The 15,461-nt window shown below is 40.4% G+C and overlaps 1 protein-coding gene across 1 annotated transcript in view; it reads right to left on the bottom strand.

The window, feature by feature from the left end:
* Window positions 1–1,987: 1,987 nt before the first annotated feature.
* IPMK (inositol polyphosphate multikinase) overlaps window positions 1,988–15,461 on the bottom strand; it is a gene marked incomplete at its 5' end in the record, with an annotated part of 42,120 nt that continues 28,646 nt past the window's right edge. Inside the window, 2 exon segments of the mRNA XM_032117174.1 lie at window positions 1,988–7,610; window positions 8,576–8,657. Coding sequence (XP_031973065.1) covers window positions 6,976–7,610; window positions 8,576–8,657 — 717 coding nt within the window.

The raw sequence follows: 15,461 nt of genomic DNA on the forward strand, positions 1-15,461 counted from the left end.
TCAAGGAGGGACCCCTGAACAAAGGAACCCCTTGGCTTTTATCCCCTCACAGTCTGAGCACAAAAGTTTGGGTTCCTCCACTCCTCTCCAAGTGTCCAGTCCCCTGGCTGGGCCACAGGTCCCCAGGGCCCTCATTATACAAAGGGTCAGCAGGTCACAGCCTCTGGCCCCAGGCTCCCCCAAAGTTCAACCTGCAGCTCCACTGCAGCTGCCCTCGACCTACCTGCACTGAATAGATTCTTTAACACGCACTCCCCTGCTACAGCCCCAGCACCCAGAAAAGGCACTTATTTCCCTCAAAATAAGCCGAATTGAGGAAGCCAGGACAGCAGAAAAATAGTAATTTATGTGTCAGATAGGTGGGACTGTAGTATTTGGCATCTGCCAGGCATCAGTCACGCTGCGCACAGAGGCAGTGGAACATAAACCCAAGAGCTATACTAGCAGAGACTCAGGAGTAGGTCTTTGCACTAAGAGAATAGTAGGTTTGGTCTTCACATGGAGCCATATCCCAACAGCCTGAACTCCATGTCCATCCTGGACGGGATGTCCCTGTGTGGGGGCTCTGTGCAGCTCCCCAGCTCCTCTCCACATCTCCCCACATGGCATTTTCTTAGTCTGAGGCAGTTCTCAGCCACATCAGCTCTGTGACATATTTCACTGTGCAGCTGTTCAAACATGCACCGTGTGCAAAAGGAAGGAGACAGCAAAGACAGTGACTCCCAGCCAGGCAATACCCCTGACAAAGTGATGTGAGCAGGCAATGGAGTGTGATTCCTTCTTCACTTTAAACCAACAAGGAAATGGGGATTTCTTTACAAGATTCTTCAGTGCATAACCACTATTCATTTTTTAAATTCAAAACACAAAAAATCCCTTAGATCCTCACAATACTGTGCTTTTTGCCTCACCCATCATTTCTTCCAATTCTGGAGCTTAGGAAGGAAGGCTACACAGAGCCATGGGACAGTACTTAAGACTACTGAACACATTTAGAAAGCCTTTAGTAGACAAGCAATACAACACATTAAAAAAAAAAAAATCCCAACATAATCCCTCCACCAAACCAGCTTAAAATTGATGCACTAAGGCTGTTCCTGCACGCTTTCAGAATTTGCGACCTGATGTTGGATGCAAAAGGACTTGTAATCAACATCATATACAGCCTCTTGTGGTCCTGTTAAGGGTTTTCCAGGATGAGTTTAAGGATTGCGGTATTTCTTTTTTTTTATTTTATAGAGATGATTCTTGTACATCCAGCAGGTATTCCTGTTGCAGAATGGTTAGAGGATCGGGGACATGGATTATTGATAAAGGGAACAAATCAATAACAGAACTGTACAAAGGAAAGGCCTGCAAGCAAAGGCCTGCATGAGAAAAAGCCTCCATGAGAAATGCCTGCGTGAGAAACAGGCCTGGGAACAAAAAGGGAGTTTTTAGGAGGTACAGTGCTGTTCTGATAAAGATGTGCTGACCATGAGAAGGGAGGAAAAAACTTTGATCTCTCAAGACAAAACATAAAGCTTGCCAAATGTAGTCTTTTATCTAACCCAATTATGTAGAAGTAAGAATGCGCTTTTTAAAGTTTAAACTAATTAAAGAACTGATAAGCTTGTATTCAATACTATATAAGTGCCTCTGTATTGCTAATAAACGAAGCTTGCTTTACCAATCACATTGATTGTCTGCATGGCTTCCCCCACCCGAAGTCAGCATATTCCCAACAAACAATGGCAATGGATGCTGTGACAAAAATAGGGTGGTAAAGGAGACCTGGTAAACCCAAGGGAAACCCATTATAGAGTGCACAGAAAAGAGGAGAAAAACAGAAAGAAAGACAGAAAGACAGACGGAAAGAAGGAAAGACAGCCAGAAAGACAAAGAAAGAAAGACAGAAAGAAAGAAAGAGGTTCATCAGTGCAGGTAATAGTCTAAATTTTTCTCAATAATCTTCTTGTATTTAAAAGAAACCAATTATACTTTCAAGTCACTTGCAGAAAATTTTAATAATTTGCCAAATACACAGCTATTAGAACGACCCTAAGTATCACTAATAATTAAGTTACAAAAGTTGGTAGATAGCATAATACAATGTTCTATAAAATAAACACAGGTAATATTAACAATACCCCCTGTGGTCCAAAAATGTCAGAAAATAGCAAATGAAATTAGAAACACACACAGATCAGAGGAGATTGAGGGGCAGCTTTAGACGCTTGGATCAAAGAAACTGAGACTAGACTAGACACATTCATCCATCAAGCATAATGAATGTAGAACTTTAAGTCTCAAAAACAATTAACAACACAGCATCAGGTGCAATTTCACATGCTTTTATCTATGTTCCAGTAGTTCCCAGAGGATTAAAGTGCCTTTGTGCACTGTAGTCTTATTTAGCCAGGTGCAACACACATCGTGTTTGGAAGTTATTTTTAAAAAGTGACCTATGAAATAAAATAACTACTTTAACCAATGTACACAATTCAAACAAAGTACCTTTGTTCTGATTTTGCCACTGAATGTCATGTAACAAACTCCAAATCCACAAGGCCCATCTCCACTAAACAAGACCAGAGTAAAAGATATTTATTGAAACATGTTTTCTGCGGTACAACCCTTAGTTTGCTTATTTTCCCCTTTCAAACACATTTGCCCTTTGGATGACAATTTTCTACTGCAGCTTCCATTTACAAATAGCTGTAAACATGAAAAACAGACAGGATTTGGCCCGTGGCTATGGAGATGAATGCACTTCCCAGATAACATCTTGTTCTAACCCAATGAACAAGCACAGCACATTCTCTCTATGGGACACCTGACGATCTGCAGCCTTTGGATCTTACCATTCTCTGCACTACAGCATGGACCCAGTGTCCTGCTCAGAGCTCCTTAGGAACTCTCACTGCTCCCCGATGTAATACCTCCTTAAACCCAAACCTCCACCTGAACTGCAGGGAGGGAAGGAAAACTCTACACAGTTCAGCTGTCACTCACCTTGCCCCCAGAACATCCTCTTCAACTCACGAGTAAAGAACTCTCACAAAGCCTACGATCCAGTCTCCCATTGAAGCATGCTGTCGTCCATCATCATCCACTCCTGCTCTTTCAGGGGAGAATGCATTCCCACAGTATTTGAGGCATTTTGCGGTGTTTTTCAAAAGCAGCACTTAAAGAGGAGTTATGGGACATAAACTTTTTAGGAAATACAAATTTCCATCATGATGCCACCTGTGGCAAGGGCCAAAGGCGGCACTCAGGAAGAAACCGCATGTAGGGGAAAAAAACCCTAAAGAAATTAGGAGGATGAACAATTAATCCTTAAACAGCAGGTGTGGATGTGAGTCTCCACCCTTCCAGTGTCTTCCTACATTTGACTGTGCTTCACATCATGAAGTGAGCAAGTCATTCCAATGATTTTAGGTTCATGATGTAAACACCCCTGCACACCTGACAGATGATACTGTCCCTTCACCACTGCTGCTGTTACACCTGAGAAGGCCCATTTTAAACTCTGAACAATCCACACTTGGATCAAGAGCTCGCTGCAGGTGAGGAAGTTTTACAGGGGTTCTAGATTTGTAGCATGTTAACATTACTTACATTATCACATGCACTGAAATATTTCAAGAACATATGCACCCTGTTAATCAAATTAATGGAAATTAGTGATTTCCTAATCTACTGAGTACTTTTAAAGGTTCTCCATGAAACTGTGAGATTACAGAAAAGAACACTCTGGTTTATGCATTACAGTAGAAAAAAACCAGCACAAGTTTCATCAGAATCACAACTACAAGTAAAGTCTCCAGTTCATAAAACAAATTGATTAAATTAAGTATTTCATAGTGGTATAGTAACTTCCAATGTAATTTATGCAACAAATTTCACCGATATTCAAAAATACATTTGTAAATGCTTTTTATAAAATTTATACAACTCTAGTTCTCCTTAGGTAAGCATATGCACAGTTCTCACATCATCACCTAGGCAGAAAAGCTTCAGAAGCCTATATTCTCAGAGTCCATGAGTGACAATGCTGCATGAGTTCTTCCTTTTTTGAGAGTCAGCTCTGCTAAACCCAACTCTTATTGCTTAAAATCATCAGTTTCCTCAGCAGCCCTAGCACCCAGCTACACCACACTAGTCTGGGGGAGGGACCTACTGTTTCTGGCACATAAACACCTACAAGCCTTGTAACCATTCCTGTAAAGATTTCCATGTAATGGCTGCCTGTCCTGTACACTTTGCCCAGAGAATAAAAGGGGCATTGCTGAGAGGGAGGGAAACCAATCATTGAGAGCACATCAGCTCAGTGACCCACTGTATCCCTCTTCATCTTCTGATTAATTACATATTCTCTTTAATGATTTCTGTGAATACATCTCCAACTATAACTGAAAATAATTTTCTCAGATACAAGACACTTGACACACCGAGCCTAAAACAAGCAAGAACAATGTGAATATAAGGCCTCCCCAGGCTCAAACTCACAGCTGGTACTATGCCCAAACACCTCCACGGCAAGCTTTATTTACACAACTTCCAATGAAGAATACTCTTATTTCTCAAGCTACATTTTAAATTAACAGAAATACATTCATAATAACTACTGGTACAAAAACCATGATAAAATTATTTTTTTATTCAAAATATTTGGACATGTTGACAATATTCCAGGTGCATTACAAACACTGCCATAGCCAACAAAACAATCAATATTTAAAGAGCATTCAAACACCGAGGACATGTATCTTAAAGCAGAGACGGGAGAATGCATGGTACTAAGTGCATATTAATCATTTTCCAATAACTGACTTGATGCAAATGCCTGATGTCTCTGGTACAAAATGGATTAAAATCCAGAAGAGATGAATTACAGAAGACAAAAATGATGAAGTATAAATGTTTTTGCCTGTATTTTCTATAAACCTTGTAACTTTATCATACAAGGCCACTACCAGTCTGGACTACTCTAGTGTTGACTATTTACAGGATAGAACAATAAAATCATAACAGGGAAACCAGCGACAAAGCAAGCAAAACCACAAACTCTTTCTAGAATATGGCTTAAATTAATTCACAGAGAATTGGGAATATATTAACTATAAGGTGCAAGAGAAATACCAGGTAGGAAAAAAAAGTCCCTCTCTTCCTGGTACTCTCCCCCTCAGCCTTCACTGTAATTCACATAAAATTTTCAGCACACTGGTATCGCCCTTCCTGAAAGCTGCTTTTCCTCTACTTCTAAAACATCATGTTACTTAAAGGTTGGTTTCAGTCTTGAATGTATTGGCCAATATGAGCTCTAAACTCTAAACCATGTAAATCCACACATAGTAATACCCTGTTTCTCCTAATCAACCCAAGTTCTCAAATAGAGCTAAAAATCAACTTTATTTAAAACAGCATATTTGCGTGAAAAAGTATGAATCTCTTTGTCATGTAGAAAACAGATGTCCGATGAAGAATTTGTCAAGATGTGTACACAGCTGAGTGCATAGTGCAGAACACCGTACAGAGAGAGCAGCAAGGCCACAGGGCCACTAAGTCCACTTGAAAACAATGAATGTTTCCAATGACCAAATCCATTCTAAAACATTTTCATCCTGGAAATGCTTTAAGCATTAAAATCTTGCTCTAGGGATGGCAAGACTCCTCCGTTCCCACTTTTCATACAGCTCACTGTAATATGCATGGCAGCACAGCCACGTACACAGCATACAGAAGAGACATGCCAAAAATACTTTGGATACATCATCCTAATCTCAAGTATTCTATACAAAAGTTGAACTTTTCTTGTGAAAAGGAAGGAAATGGGGCAGCTTTCAGATTACACACCTTGCCTGTGTGTCATTAAAGAAACCTGCAGGGGCTGCAGCCCAGGGTGGGAGAGCCACAGATCCACTGGCACAAGCTGTGGCACAGCTGGTGGCTCCAAGGCTCAACGATCTCACAGGAAGCTCCTCCCCCTGTATTGCTTGTGGTTCCAGTCAGTGCTCCTCAGCAGTGGAAGCATCAAATACTCATTGCAAAAATGCAAGTGGCCTACAGCCAGCAGAGCTCTGTACACTCACCCAAAACACTTATTCCCCCATGCTACTAGTTGCCTTTTTAAAGCACTGTTGTTGGAGAAGGGCCATGAGAACAATGGAGTGAGACATTTCCCTTAATCACAGCATCAGACACTCCATTAACAGATTGACATGATCTCCTAAACAAAATTAGTTCCTGGAACATCTTGCATTTACATTCTTTCACTCGTTCTTAGGAACAAACAGTTTCTCTAGAAATTGTGCAGTTTAAGCCTGTTATGGTATTGTACTCCAGCATTTTCTTAGCACCTCAACACAAATCACATGGTAGCTCATCTGTGGTGAACATCGGCTACAGACATCCACGAAGGGGGAAGGGTTGAAAGAACAGTAATATTGTCCCATGACATGGAAAAGCACTTTGGAATGCACTGGCTTCAGGTGAGACTGCTGACTCAGCACGGATTTCTCTCCAAGCAGGGTTACTCCAGTTATTCAAATACAGTAAACACAAGGGCAGTACTGAGGACATCAGTCCTGTACCTTACAACTTTCAGTCTATTTTCTAAACACCTGTTAATGGAGATGTGGCTCAGTGTCAAGGCTAAGTGGGCAAAAATGTCATCTATGCTAAAGTCATTAGAGGAACTAACATAACCCTTGCTCCTGGTAGTCCTTGGACTTAAGCCAACCACATACACTTCATTCTATTAATTTACCTATCCTGCCTTATCTCAAGTATCTTCATCCTTTCACACTTCCTAATTAACTATCAATATTTTTCCTGAGTGAAATTATAAAAAGTTAAACCCTTCTACCAAAAGTACAAAGACAAATAAAATATAGAACAATACAAACCCAGTTATACAGCATTACAAGTGCAGAAATTCTTCATGTTGTTGCTCTTTATCATTGGCCCCCAATAAAAAACATAGCAAAGAATTTAGTTATCCAAAATATTTTGAAGTACTGTGATTAGATTCTTCAGACCATAAATATAGCCCTCATCCTTTGTGTTGCTAGGAAACACATGAGCAAAATCAATCATTCGGACTTCAACATTTGCACTTTCCTTGGTCTCTGCTGGCATGTGATAGAAAACTTTTTCCAGTTGGGGTAGAACATTTCCATTCAGGTGCTCCTGCGTAATGCACGTGCTGCTTTTCCATACATTGTCTTGCTCTGAGTTTTCAACTTTTAGTGAGAGCTGACTGTGGTGCCTCTTCGAGCACGCCTTTTTGTGAAGTGCATAAAATTTAGACAAGCCTTTATTTACAGAGGCTTCAATTTTTCCATTCTCTGTAGAATTTATTACATGAATATTATTATTATACTCCAACACATCTCCACCTGATAACAGGCCTTTGGGCACTCTTCTCTTCTCTGCCAAGGTGACATCACTCAACCGCACAGTTGTCGCTTGACACGAACCTTCATAGACAAACAGCAATGAGCTTGCGTAGAAGTTGAGTTGCGTCTGGCCCTCAAACCACTCCAAAATCTTTTCAACCTTCTGAATGCTGGCAGCTACCACATCTTTTCTCAAGCAGTACCCACTGTGGAAAAACTTTGAGATGCCTGCAAGAAATACACACATTTTGGGATTATTTTCACTTCTGAAAGGAAAACAAAGTATTTTCATTTCTTTTGGGATGAGAACAGTTCTTATTTGAAGGAATAGACAGCATTCAGGTAGTTTCTGTTCAGGCAATTATTAACTAAACCCAAAGTGAACCAAAGAACTCTGAGATCTTCAGTCACATCACCTGCTGTGTAATACTACAGCTTGGGCATGGGTTGTAAGTAAAAGTAAATGTATCAAGCACACAGTAAATGAACATGGCTCCTGCTCCCAGGTCAGTTCTGTCAGTGTCTGGACAGTTTTGGGCAGGGATCCATTAAATTCTCCATGCATAAACGGGCTCAAGTAGCTTGTTATCATGAGGGTGTTCGTGTGTGTACCTTCTGTCCCTTGCTGGGGGACAGATGAACAGATGCCAACTAATAACTAGTTTGCAATAATTATCACCAAACAGCTCCATGATGGCAGCATTTTTATTTCTTGTTAATGTAGAGCAACACGTGGATTGACTTCAACTGAGAAAGTCCTTTGAATCAAAAGATGCATTTATAGTAGCTAATAGAAAAGACACTTAGATATTCACAGAAGACAACTAGAGACAAAAAAAATGTATTTATAATAAAAACGTGTAATACTTTTAAAAGATTTCTATTTCATTATAGTTTCAAAGCTGCAAAGAAGTTGAATTCTAGAATTCTCTCCCCCTTATTAGTAGTAAAAGAGACATGAGGAGGACATTCCTATAGTCTGCACTGCTGTTATAGCCAACTGCACATTTAATTTCAGATTGACAGATAGCTCAAATACTACAGGGAACAGCCAAAGACCCATCTGACAGTGAGGACAAAAAAGGACTTTTAAAATGGGAACACCCAGACTACTTTTTCTATACAGTTCTATAAATAAGTATTTAAATGAGAAAATCCAAGAGCACCAAGTTCTGACACCCCAATTTCCTTACCGTCCTTTACTGTTTCCTTGGTCAAGCTCCTTCCGTAGTGCTGGTTTTGCGTCTCGTAGCTGTCCGAAGACACGTGGTACACCTGAAAGAGGCAAGGAGGGGGCTCCCTACGTATTTTGAACCAGTATTTCTGCAGAGCAAGAGACACCTCACAGACAGGCCACGAAACCCTGGGTACCATTTAGCCCTCGCAGTTTTCAAGTTTCTTGCAGTGCCCAGCACTGCTGTAGTGCTCTCCAAAACTCTCCCTTCAGCCCTTGAGCTCCAAGCTACAGCTTTCCTGTGCTAGAGACATCCTGGTGGTGGCAAAAAGCAATGTACCCATTACAGGGAACTCTTCTATATGGCCTTGCAAACCACAGCTGAGACCTAAAACTATCACACTCCTACCTGTGTTACTGCGGATGTTAAATCAGTAAGACAACAAAACAAAAATTTCAATGCAATTATTTTGAGTTCTTAAAACTATAAAACTATTTAGCGGAAGGGCAAAACAGTAAGAATTATTGTATGTGACCACCAAGAGCCCAGTTCTGTAAGACCCATCTGCAACTGTCAGCACAAATGAGGCTGCACTAAATAAATGGTAGCAGGCAAGCAAAAGCTGGTTCCAGCACCAAGAGTAGTGCATCAGCTCTCATCTGAAAGGGAGGCAACTCACATGGGTACAGTTTTGTCCATATCAGGACTTGAACAAGCTTAAGAACTTAATTCAAAACTGCTTTACATACAGACATATTTTCTCTCACACTAAAATTATTTCCATAGCAGAAATGTGTGAGGCAGCAAGGCCCAAGTATAATTTGTTTATGAGACTGTAGACAATTTTTATTTGCAGAAATAATGGTGTTACCAAGCAGGCAGTTGTCTCTGGCAGGAACTTGGTGCTTGGCACTTGTTCAGACCACCCATGCCTGTGGCACCCACCCCAGCCACAGCCCTGCCCTCCCTTCACCGCTGTAAAGAGAGAGGATCCCATTGAGAATCAGGGTGTACTGCTGAGGTGTGTGCTCCTCATCCCCCTCTGGGGCCTTATTCTTGCTGAAGCCAACAAATAAAGGCCACGACAGTGAAACAGCAGCACATAAAAAGGAATGGTACAGGAGCAAAAAATAAAGAAAACAGAATTCCCTGTTTTCATTACAGCCCATCACCCTGAAATGTCTCTCCCCCATCCAAACCACAATAAATCCAGTATGATTACACAGATTCCCCACCTCCTGTCTGCAAAGCAGATGGGAAGGACCGTCTCAAATAGCTTTTATTTTGACAAAAAGATATTAAATTCAGTCCTCAAGGAACTTAAATCATAGTGTGTAGAAATTGATTTTAAGTCACCAACCATGAACGGAAGGGGCAGTAAACGGTTCTCATTACTCTAAAAAAAAAAAAAAAGCTGTAAGTCTAAATGTTTAAACTCACTCAGTAGCAGAGATACTTAACACTGTTACGATACTTGAAGAAACTGAGGCCTCCATGTCTGTGAAATGCAGAAGACCACAGGAGAGATTAATTATTCTAAAACTGCATCTGACAACTGTGATTTTGGTTTCACAAGAACAATAATTTTTCTCCACTTAATTTTTGCCAATTTTTTTTCCAAAGCACATGAAAGAAGTACAGCATACAACACAGAAACCCAAAGATTACTTACGCAAACACTTCAGGTACCAAAGTAACCTTCAAAAACATACCAGAAGTTTCAAAACTTTTTAAAGAGCTACAAGTCAAAGGCAGTTAAATGAAGAATAATACTTAGAAAGAGAATCAAGAGTCTGATGACTGCATCTAAATTTTCACTAGCTGTGCCTTCATTTTAATGATATTAATCGTTCTCATGTAGTTGGCCCAGGGGCAGCTTTCTGCAGACATCAGCACTGCAGCAGTTCCTGACCGAATCATCTTGTTTACCAGAACCTTATCTCTTCCCACAGGAGCTACAGTTTTTGTGACATGGGCACTAGCTCAAACATGCTGATTAAGATCTGCAAGCTCATTTTGTTTTCCAAAAAAATGCTGGAGCAGCACATTCAGCCCTGTGCTTCTGAACTGGGTTTCCCATGAAGCCACCCACCTCACCTCTTCTCATAATTTGAACAAAACCATTCCCCAAATGATAGCTTACAAACACCGAGGCAGATGTGCATGCTGCATTAACAGCACACTTTTAACTGTACAAAACAGACAGTGACAAAGCACCAAGTCTCAGATCCACAGCGTGAGTGTAATGTATGTGTTTAACTGCCTTGTGCACTCAGAATGCTGTTGGTCACCAAGAGGCTTGGCTCCAGCCAGTGGCATTAAAGGACAACAGATCTGGGTAATCACAAAAGCCATCTCTTCCCACTACCTCGAGACTCTAAGCAACTGCAGAAGAGACTAGTTGAACATTCCTGGAAAACCTCACTCAAATACAGATACAGTACACCCCATTCTGAAAGCAAGGGAGCTGAAAGCCAAGCTCAAACGGAAACAATCTCTCCACCCTCACCCACCCAAACACAGGTGGCTGTGCTGGAGGAGCAGGAGGCTAAAATCAACTTCCTATTTGACAGACCTCTTGCTCCATCGTGCTTTTGTTCACATGGTCACTACCAATAATCTGCTATTAACCCTTCCCAAAATGACATTTTGCCTTTGGACCAAGCTTTTTCTGTATCCCTGTTGCTGCAGCTGTCTGTACTAGCCCATTTCTGTCAGAACAATGACAAGCCAAGTCTGATCTGTAACCTTAACAGCAGCCAATAGATTATTAAACAGAAAAATCTCATTTCTTATCCACCTGTCACAGTTCGTTATGTGTTTGCTCTGTATCCACTGGAAGGTTTCCTGCAGAGTGCAAGATAAAGAAAACTCTTTCTATGAGCTGCAAAACACTGCATTCAAGAAACCTCCTGCTTCATCAGTAATTTTTATATATTCTTACTACACAAGATCAGAGCTGTTCTGGCTGACAATGCAAAAGCTTCTCCTTGTGCCTACAAGCAGCTCCCACTCAATCAGCTTCTTGCACAAATGGCCCTGGAATCCAGCAAGCTAACCGGTGCAGTTTACTATTAGCAGTAGTAGTGACACTCTATGGGCAGCATATCAAAAAAATCCAGACCATTAACTGTTGAGGGAAATTATCTTCGGATGTTCTAAACTTGCACTTGGCTTTTGTCTCCCTGTGAGGTGTTCACTCATTGCTGTTTGCATACCAAAACAGCTTTTTGTACATTTTTTCAATTACAGTTCCTTCTTTATTGTACCCTTTTTTCAGTTACAGTTCCCTCATCTGTTGTTCCTGGACTGAGAGAACATTGAGTTAAAGTAAGAAGTTGGTCCAGCATAGTCTTTAAAAAAGCACAACCCTTGTAAGGTCACAGCAGAGATACATGGTTTGGAAACCTTGCATCTTCAGCTTTAGGACATTAAACTGAAGCAATTAGGTATCAAATGTTACGTAATGTTAATTATGGTAATTCAGTACCAACATCCATGGTTAGGCAGAAAAATGTACACACTGTTCAAATACTTATTGTGGCAACTCCCTGACTTCCAGAAAGTACAATTTAAATACATGTTAAGAACTATTTGGGGTGATACTGCTGGCACAAATAAAAAACCCTATTCAGTAACTTGTAGAGCTCTTTCACATCTGCAAAAAATATCTACTAATCCACATCACTGAAACAGGGAAAAACAACTCCAACCTATTTTGAGCAGGCCTGTAGAACACTACAAAGCACCTGGAGAGCAAGGATCGACTCCGCAACATGCACAGTACAGAACTGTGTGGCACTGACATTCCCATGGTGCCTGGGAAGCAGCTTCCTGCACAGCTCCCAGTGCCCATCCCTGCTCCCTTGCATGCCCCATGCAAGGGCAGTTTGGGACCTGCTGTCCTAAGCAAGGACATGGGGATTAGAGATACATGCTCTGATGCTGAAGCATCCAGACTTCATAGGGCCAAGGGCTGAGCTTCCCACCTGTCAGATTTTTTCCATAAATACGCCTACCAGTTGCATACAGGTAGGGTTGAGTGAGTGTTTAGACATTACACAGAAGTTTCTGTTTACAACAAGGCACCTCTGCACTCCTGACAGAATCTGAAGGTCAGTATCCAGCTGCTACCGAAGCTGGAGCCAAGCTGAAAGCAGGGTAAGCAGGTGGCACCCCAACTTACCTGGGCACATCCAACACCAGCATCCATTCCCCAGCTCTGCAAGGACCCTCATGGTGCCAGGCCAAGACCCCCACCCATGCCTGGGCACCTTCTGCCTGTACCCCATGACTGTCCCAGTATAAATACATGTTTCCTTCATGCCCAAGTAACTCAGGTTTCTCTGGAGGCCCTGCATCCTGACACAGTACAAGACTTAGAGATTCAACAAGCCTTATTTTTTCTTTTTCAAAAAGGATGTAAAGCAAGGATTTGAAGAAAAAAATAACAAAGGGAGAATTTTTGTTAAAAAGCATTCTCTTATTTGATATCTCTGCTTTATAGTAATGCTCTCATATTACCACTGCTGCCAAGAGCATGCCCAGTTATCCAACTCAATTTATCTAAACATCTCATTCCTTAATTTTTACCTTTTTTTTTAACTTTTTTTAATTTTATTTTTTATTTTTAACTTTTTTTTATTTTATTGTTGCTAGACCACAGGTGGTGAAAATACACACATCCCTGCTTGCTGCTGCCTTGAAAATTCAGCACAGGAAGGATGCATCCCTGCTACCTCACTTCCAAGACTATACTTAGATATTACTCTGCCCATTTTGCTTCTTTGTTCCTCTGGACTACTTTGACTGAGTGCTTCATATGACTAAGTGCACCCCCAAATGCTATGACAGTCAATATTCAGTTTTTGGACTCGCAGAACTTCCATGAAGCATCTCATTAGAATAAATTTTTTTTATGTAATAAAAAACCACCTGCTCCACCTTGGAAGATTTTTTTTTTCCAGGGTTTTCAGTTGGTTCCTTTGGGTTTGGGTTTTATTTATTTATTTACTTATAGTTTCATGGATTTTTTTGTTTTCTTTTAGGTTTTGTTTTCCTGTTTTCTTAAACAGCAAAGCTTGAATTAGACTTATAAATGTAAAAACCCCAGTTCTGGTAATTTTTTACTGTAGAAGAATCTGAACACTAGATGCAGGATTTAATACTTCTATGACTTCCTTCCAAAATCTTATTAGCAGATCAGATCTTGTGAAAATTACCACAATACTAGAAAGAGTTCATAAAAACCTCATAAAATAGTCAGCTACAGTCAATTTGAAAATATCCTGCAGAATCATGTGCTGTAGATTTGTAAATTCACTTGTAAAAGCAGGTTTGATTATTATACATTACTGCCTGCATGTTCACAGGCACAAACAATACAAGTCAATGATGGATTATTCTGGTAAAATTACATAATCACCAGTTTGTGCTTTAAAATAGCATTTAAGCAGTATTTTGGAATAAGTGAGATTGCAATTGATGTCTTGGAAAAAAAAAGAAAACCTGCAGAATCTGGGAACTGTGGATTCCAAAAGGACTGTGAATCTGAAATGAGAGCACAGCCCACACATTCTGCTTGTACTCAACAGTATGCAGAATGCTCTGTGTTTAACATTTCCTGTGCTGCGAAGAGATTTCTTATCTGCTTGTATGTGTACTACTGAAACCATATAACAATTTGTATTTTTGCTATTGCAACAGTACCTGAGACTTCCAACTTCTACATAAACTCTAACTACTTTCATAATAAACCATGTCCAGCCTGATGGAACCCCAGAATGGTCTGGTTTCAAAGGGACTTTAAAGACATCCCAGTTCCAATCCCCTGCCATTGGCAGGGACATATTTCAATAAACTAGGTTGATCCATGTCCCATCCAACCTGGCCTCAGGGATCCAGGGGCATCTGTTAAAGAAAGGAACTTCTCCACTAAATACAGAATTGTGGTTTTAAACAATGTTATTAAAATAATTGTGTTTTCCAAATGTATTTCTATACATTTATTCTGTCTATTCAGTTTGTTAAGCTAAATACAGGTCAAATGCCAGAATTGTGTACATAAATTTATGCTGGGCCAGACAGGAGACTCCTATTTTTAAGGACACACCATACATATTTTATATATGAACAGATGACTGCTGGTTTACCAACACATAAGAAAAAGCTGTTTCAATAGCCCTTTGGGTAAAAATACACTAAAAATAATAGACAGTAAATAGATTTTGGGGCAAAACCCTTACTTGCAACACTTTTTTGCTTGTATCCCTTCATGACAACTTATACAACGGGTACTTTAAAAGAAGCATAGCTACATTCTCTGTTTTTCCCGACCCTTTCCTTCTTGCTCTTGTAAAAATTTACCACACAAGCCCACCTCCCTGGTAAAATAACACTGAATGGAGAGATTAAAACCAAACCCCTGTACTTTCTCGTTACATCATGTTTTGTCCAGCAAACAGGAACAACCATCATCCAGCACATGAGCGGTTCTGGGCAGTACATATCCATGTAGCAGTGTTTTATAGTATGGCCCAAATGTTGCAAAAATAAAGCGAGCAGACAAGCCAAGAACACACCATTATCATGAGGCAGAGAACATGGCTTGTGAATTCAGATTTTGCAAAGTGCTGTGTGAGGGCAGGAGGAACCTTTTCAATTCTCTTCGGAAAACAACTTCCAACATGCAATTGGGTGCCAAAGGCAAAAACCCAAACCTCATCTAGTTAAACACTGGATGGAGAACTGCACTACTTGGGATAATCATCATTATACATCCAGTCTGGATTACGGGATTAAAAAAAATTCTGCAACAGGACAAAGACACAAATAAGTGACAGTGTTAGAAACAATAGTCACAAACATACCACGGAAACAATCAATCATTCCTTTTGCATTGTCA

This window comes from Corvus moneduloides, chromosome 8 (assembly GCF_009650955.1).
Source record: "Corvus moneduloides isolate bCorMon1 chromosome 8, bCorMon1.pri, whole genome shotgun sequence".
NCBI lineage: Eukaryota > Metazoa > Chordata > Aves > Passeriformes > Corvidae > Corvus > Corvus moneduloides.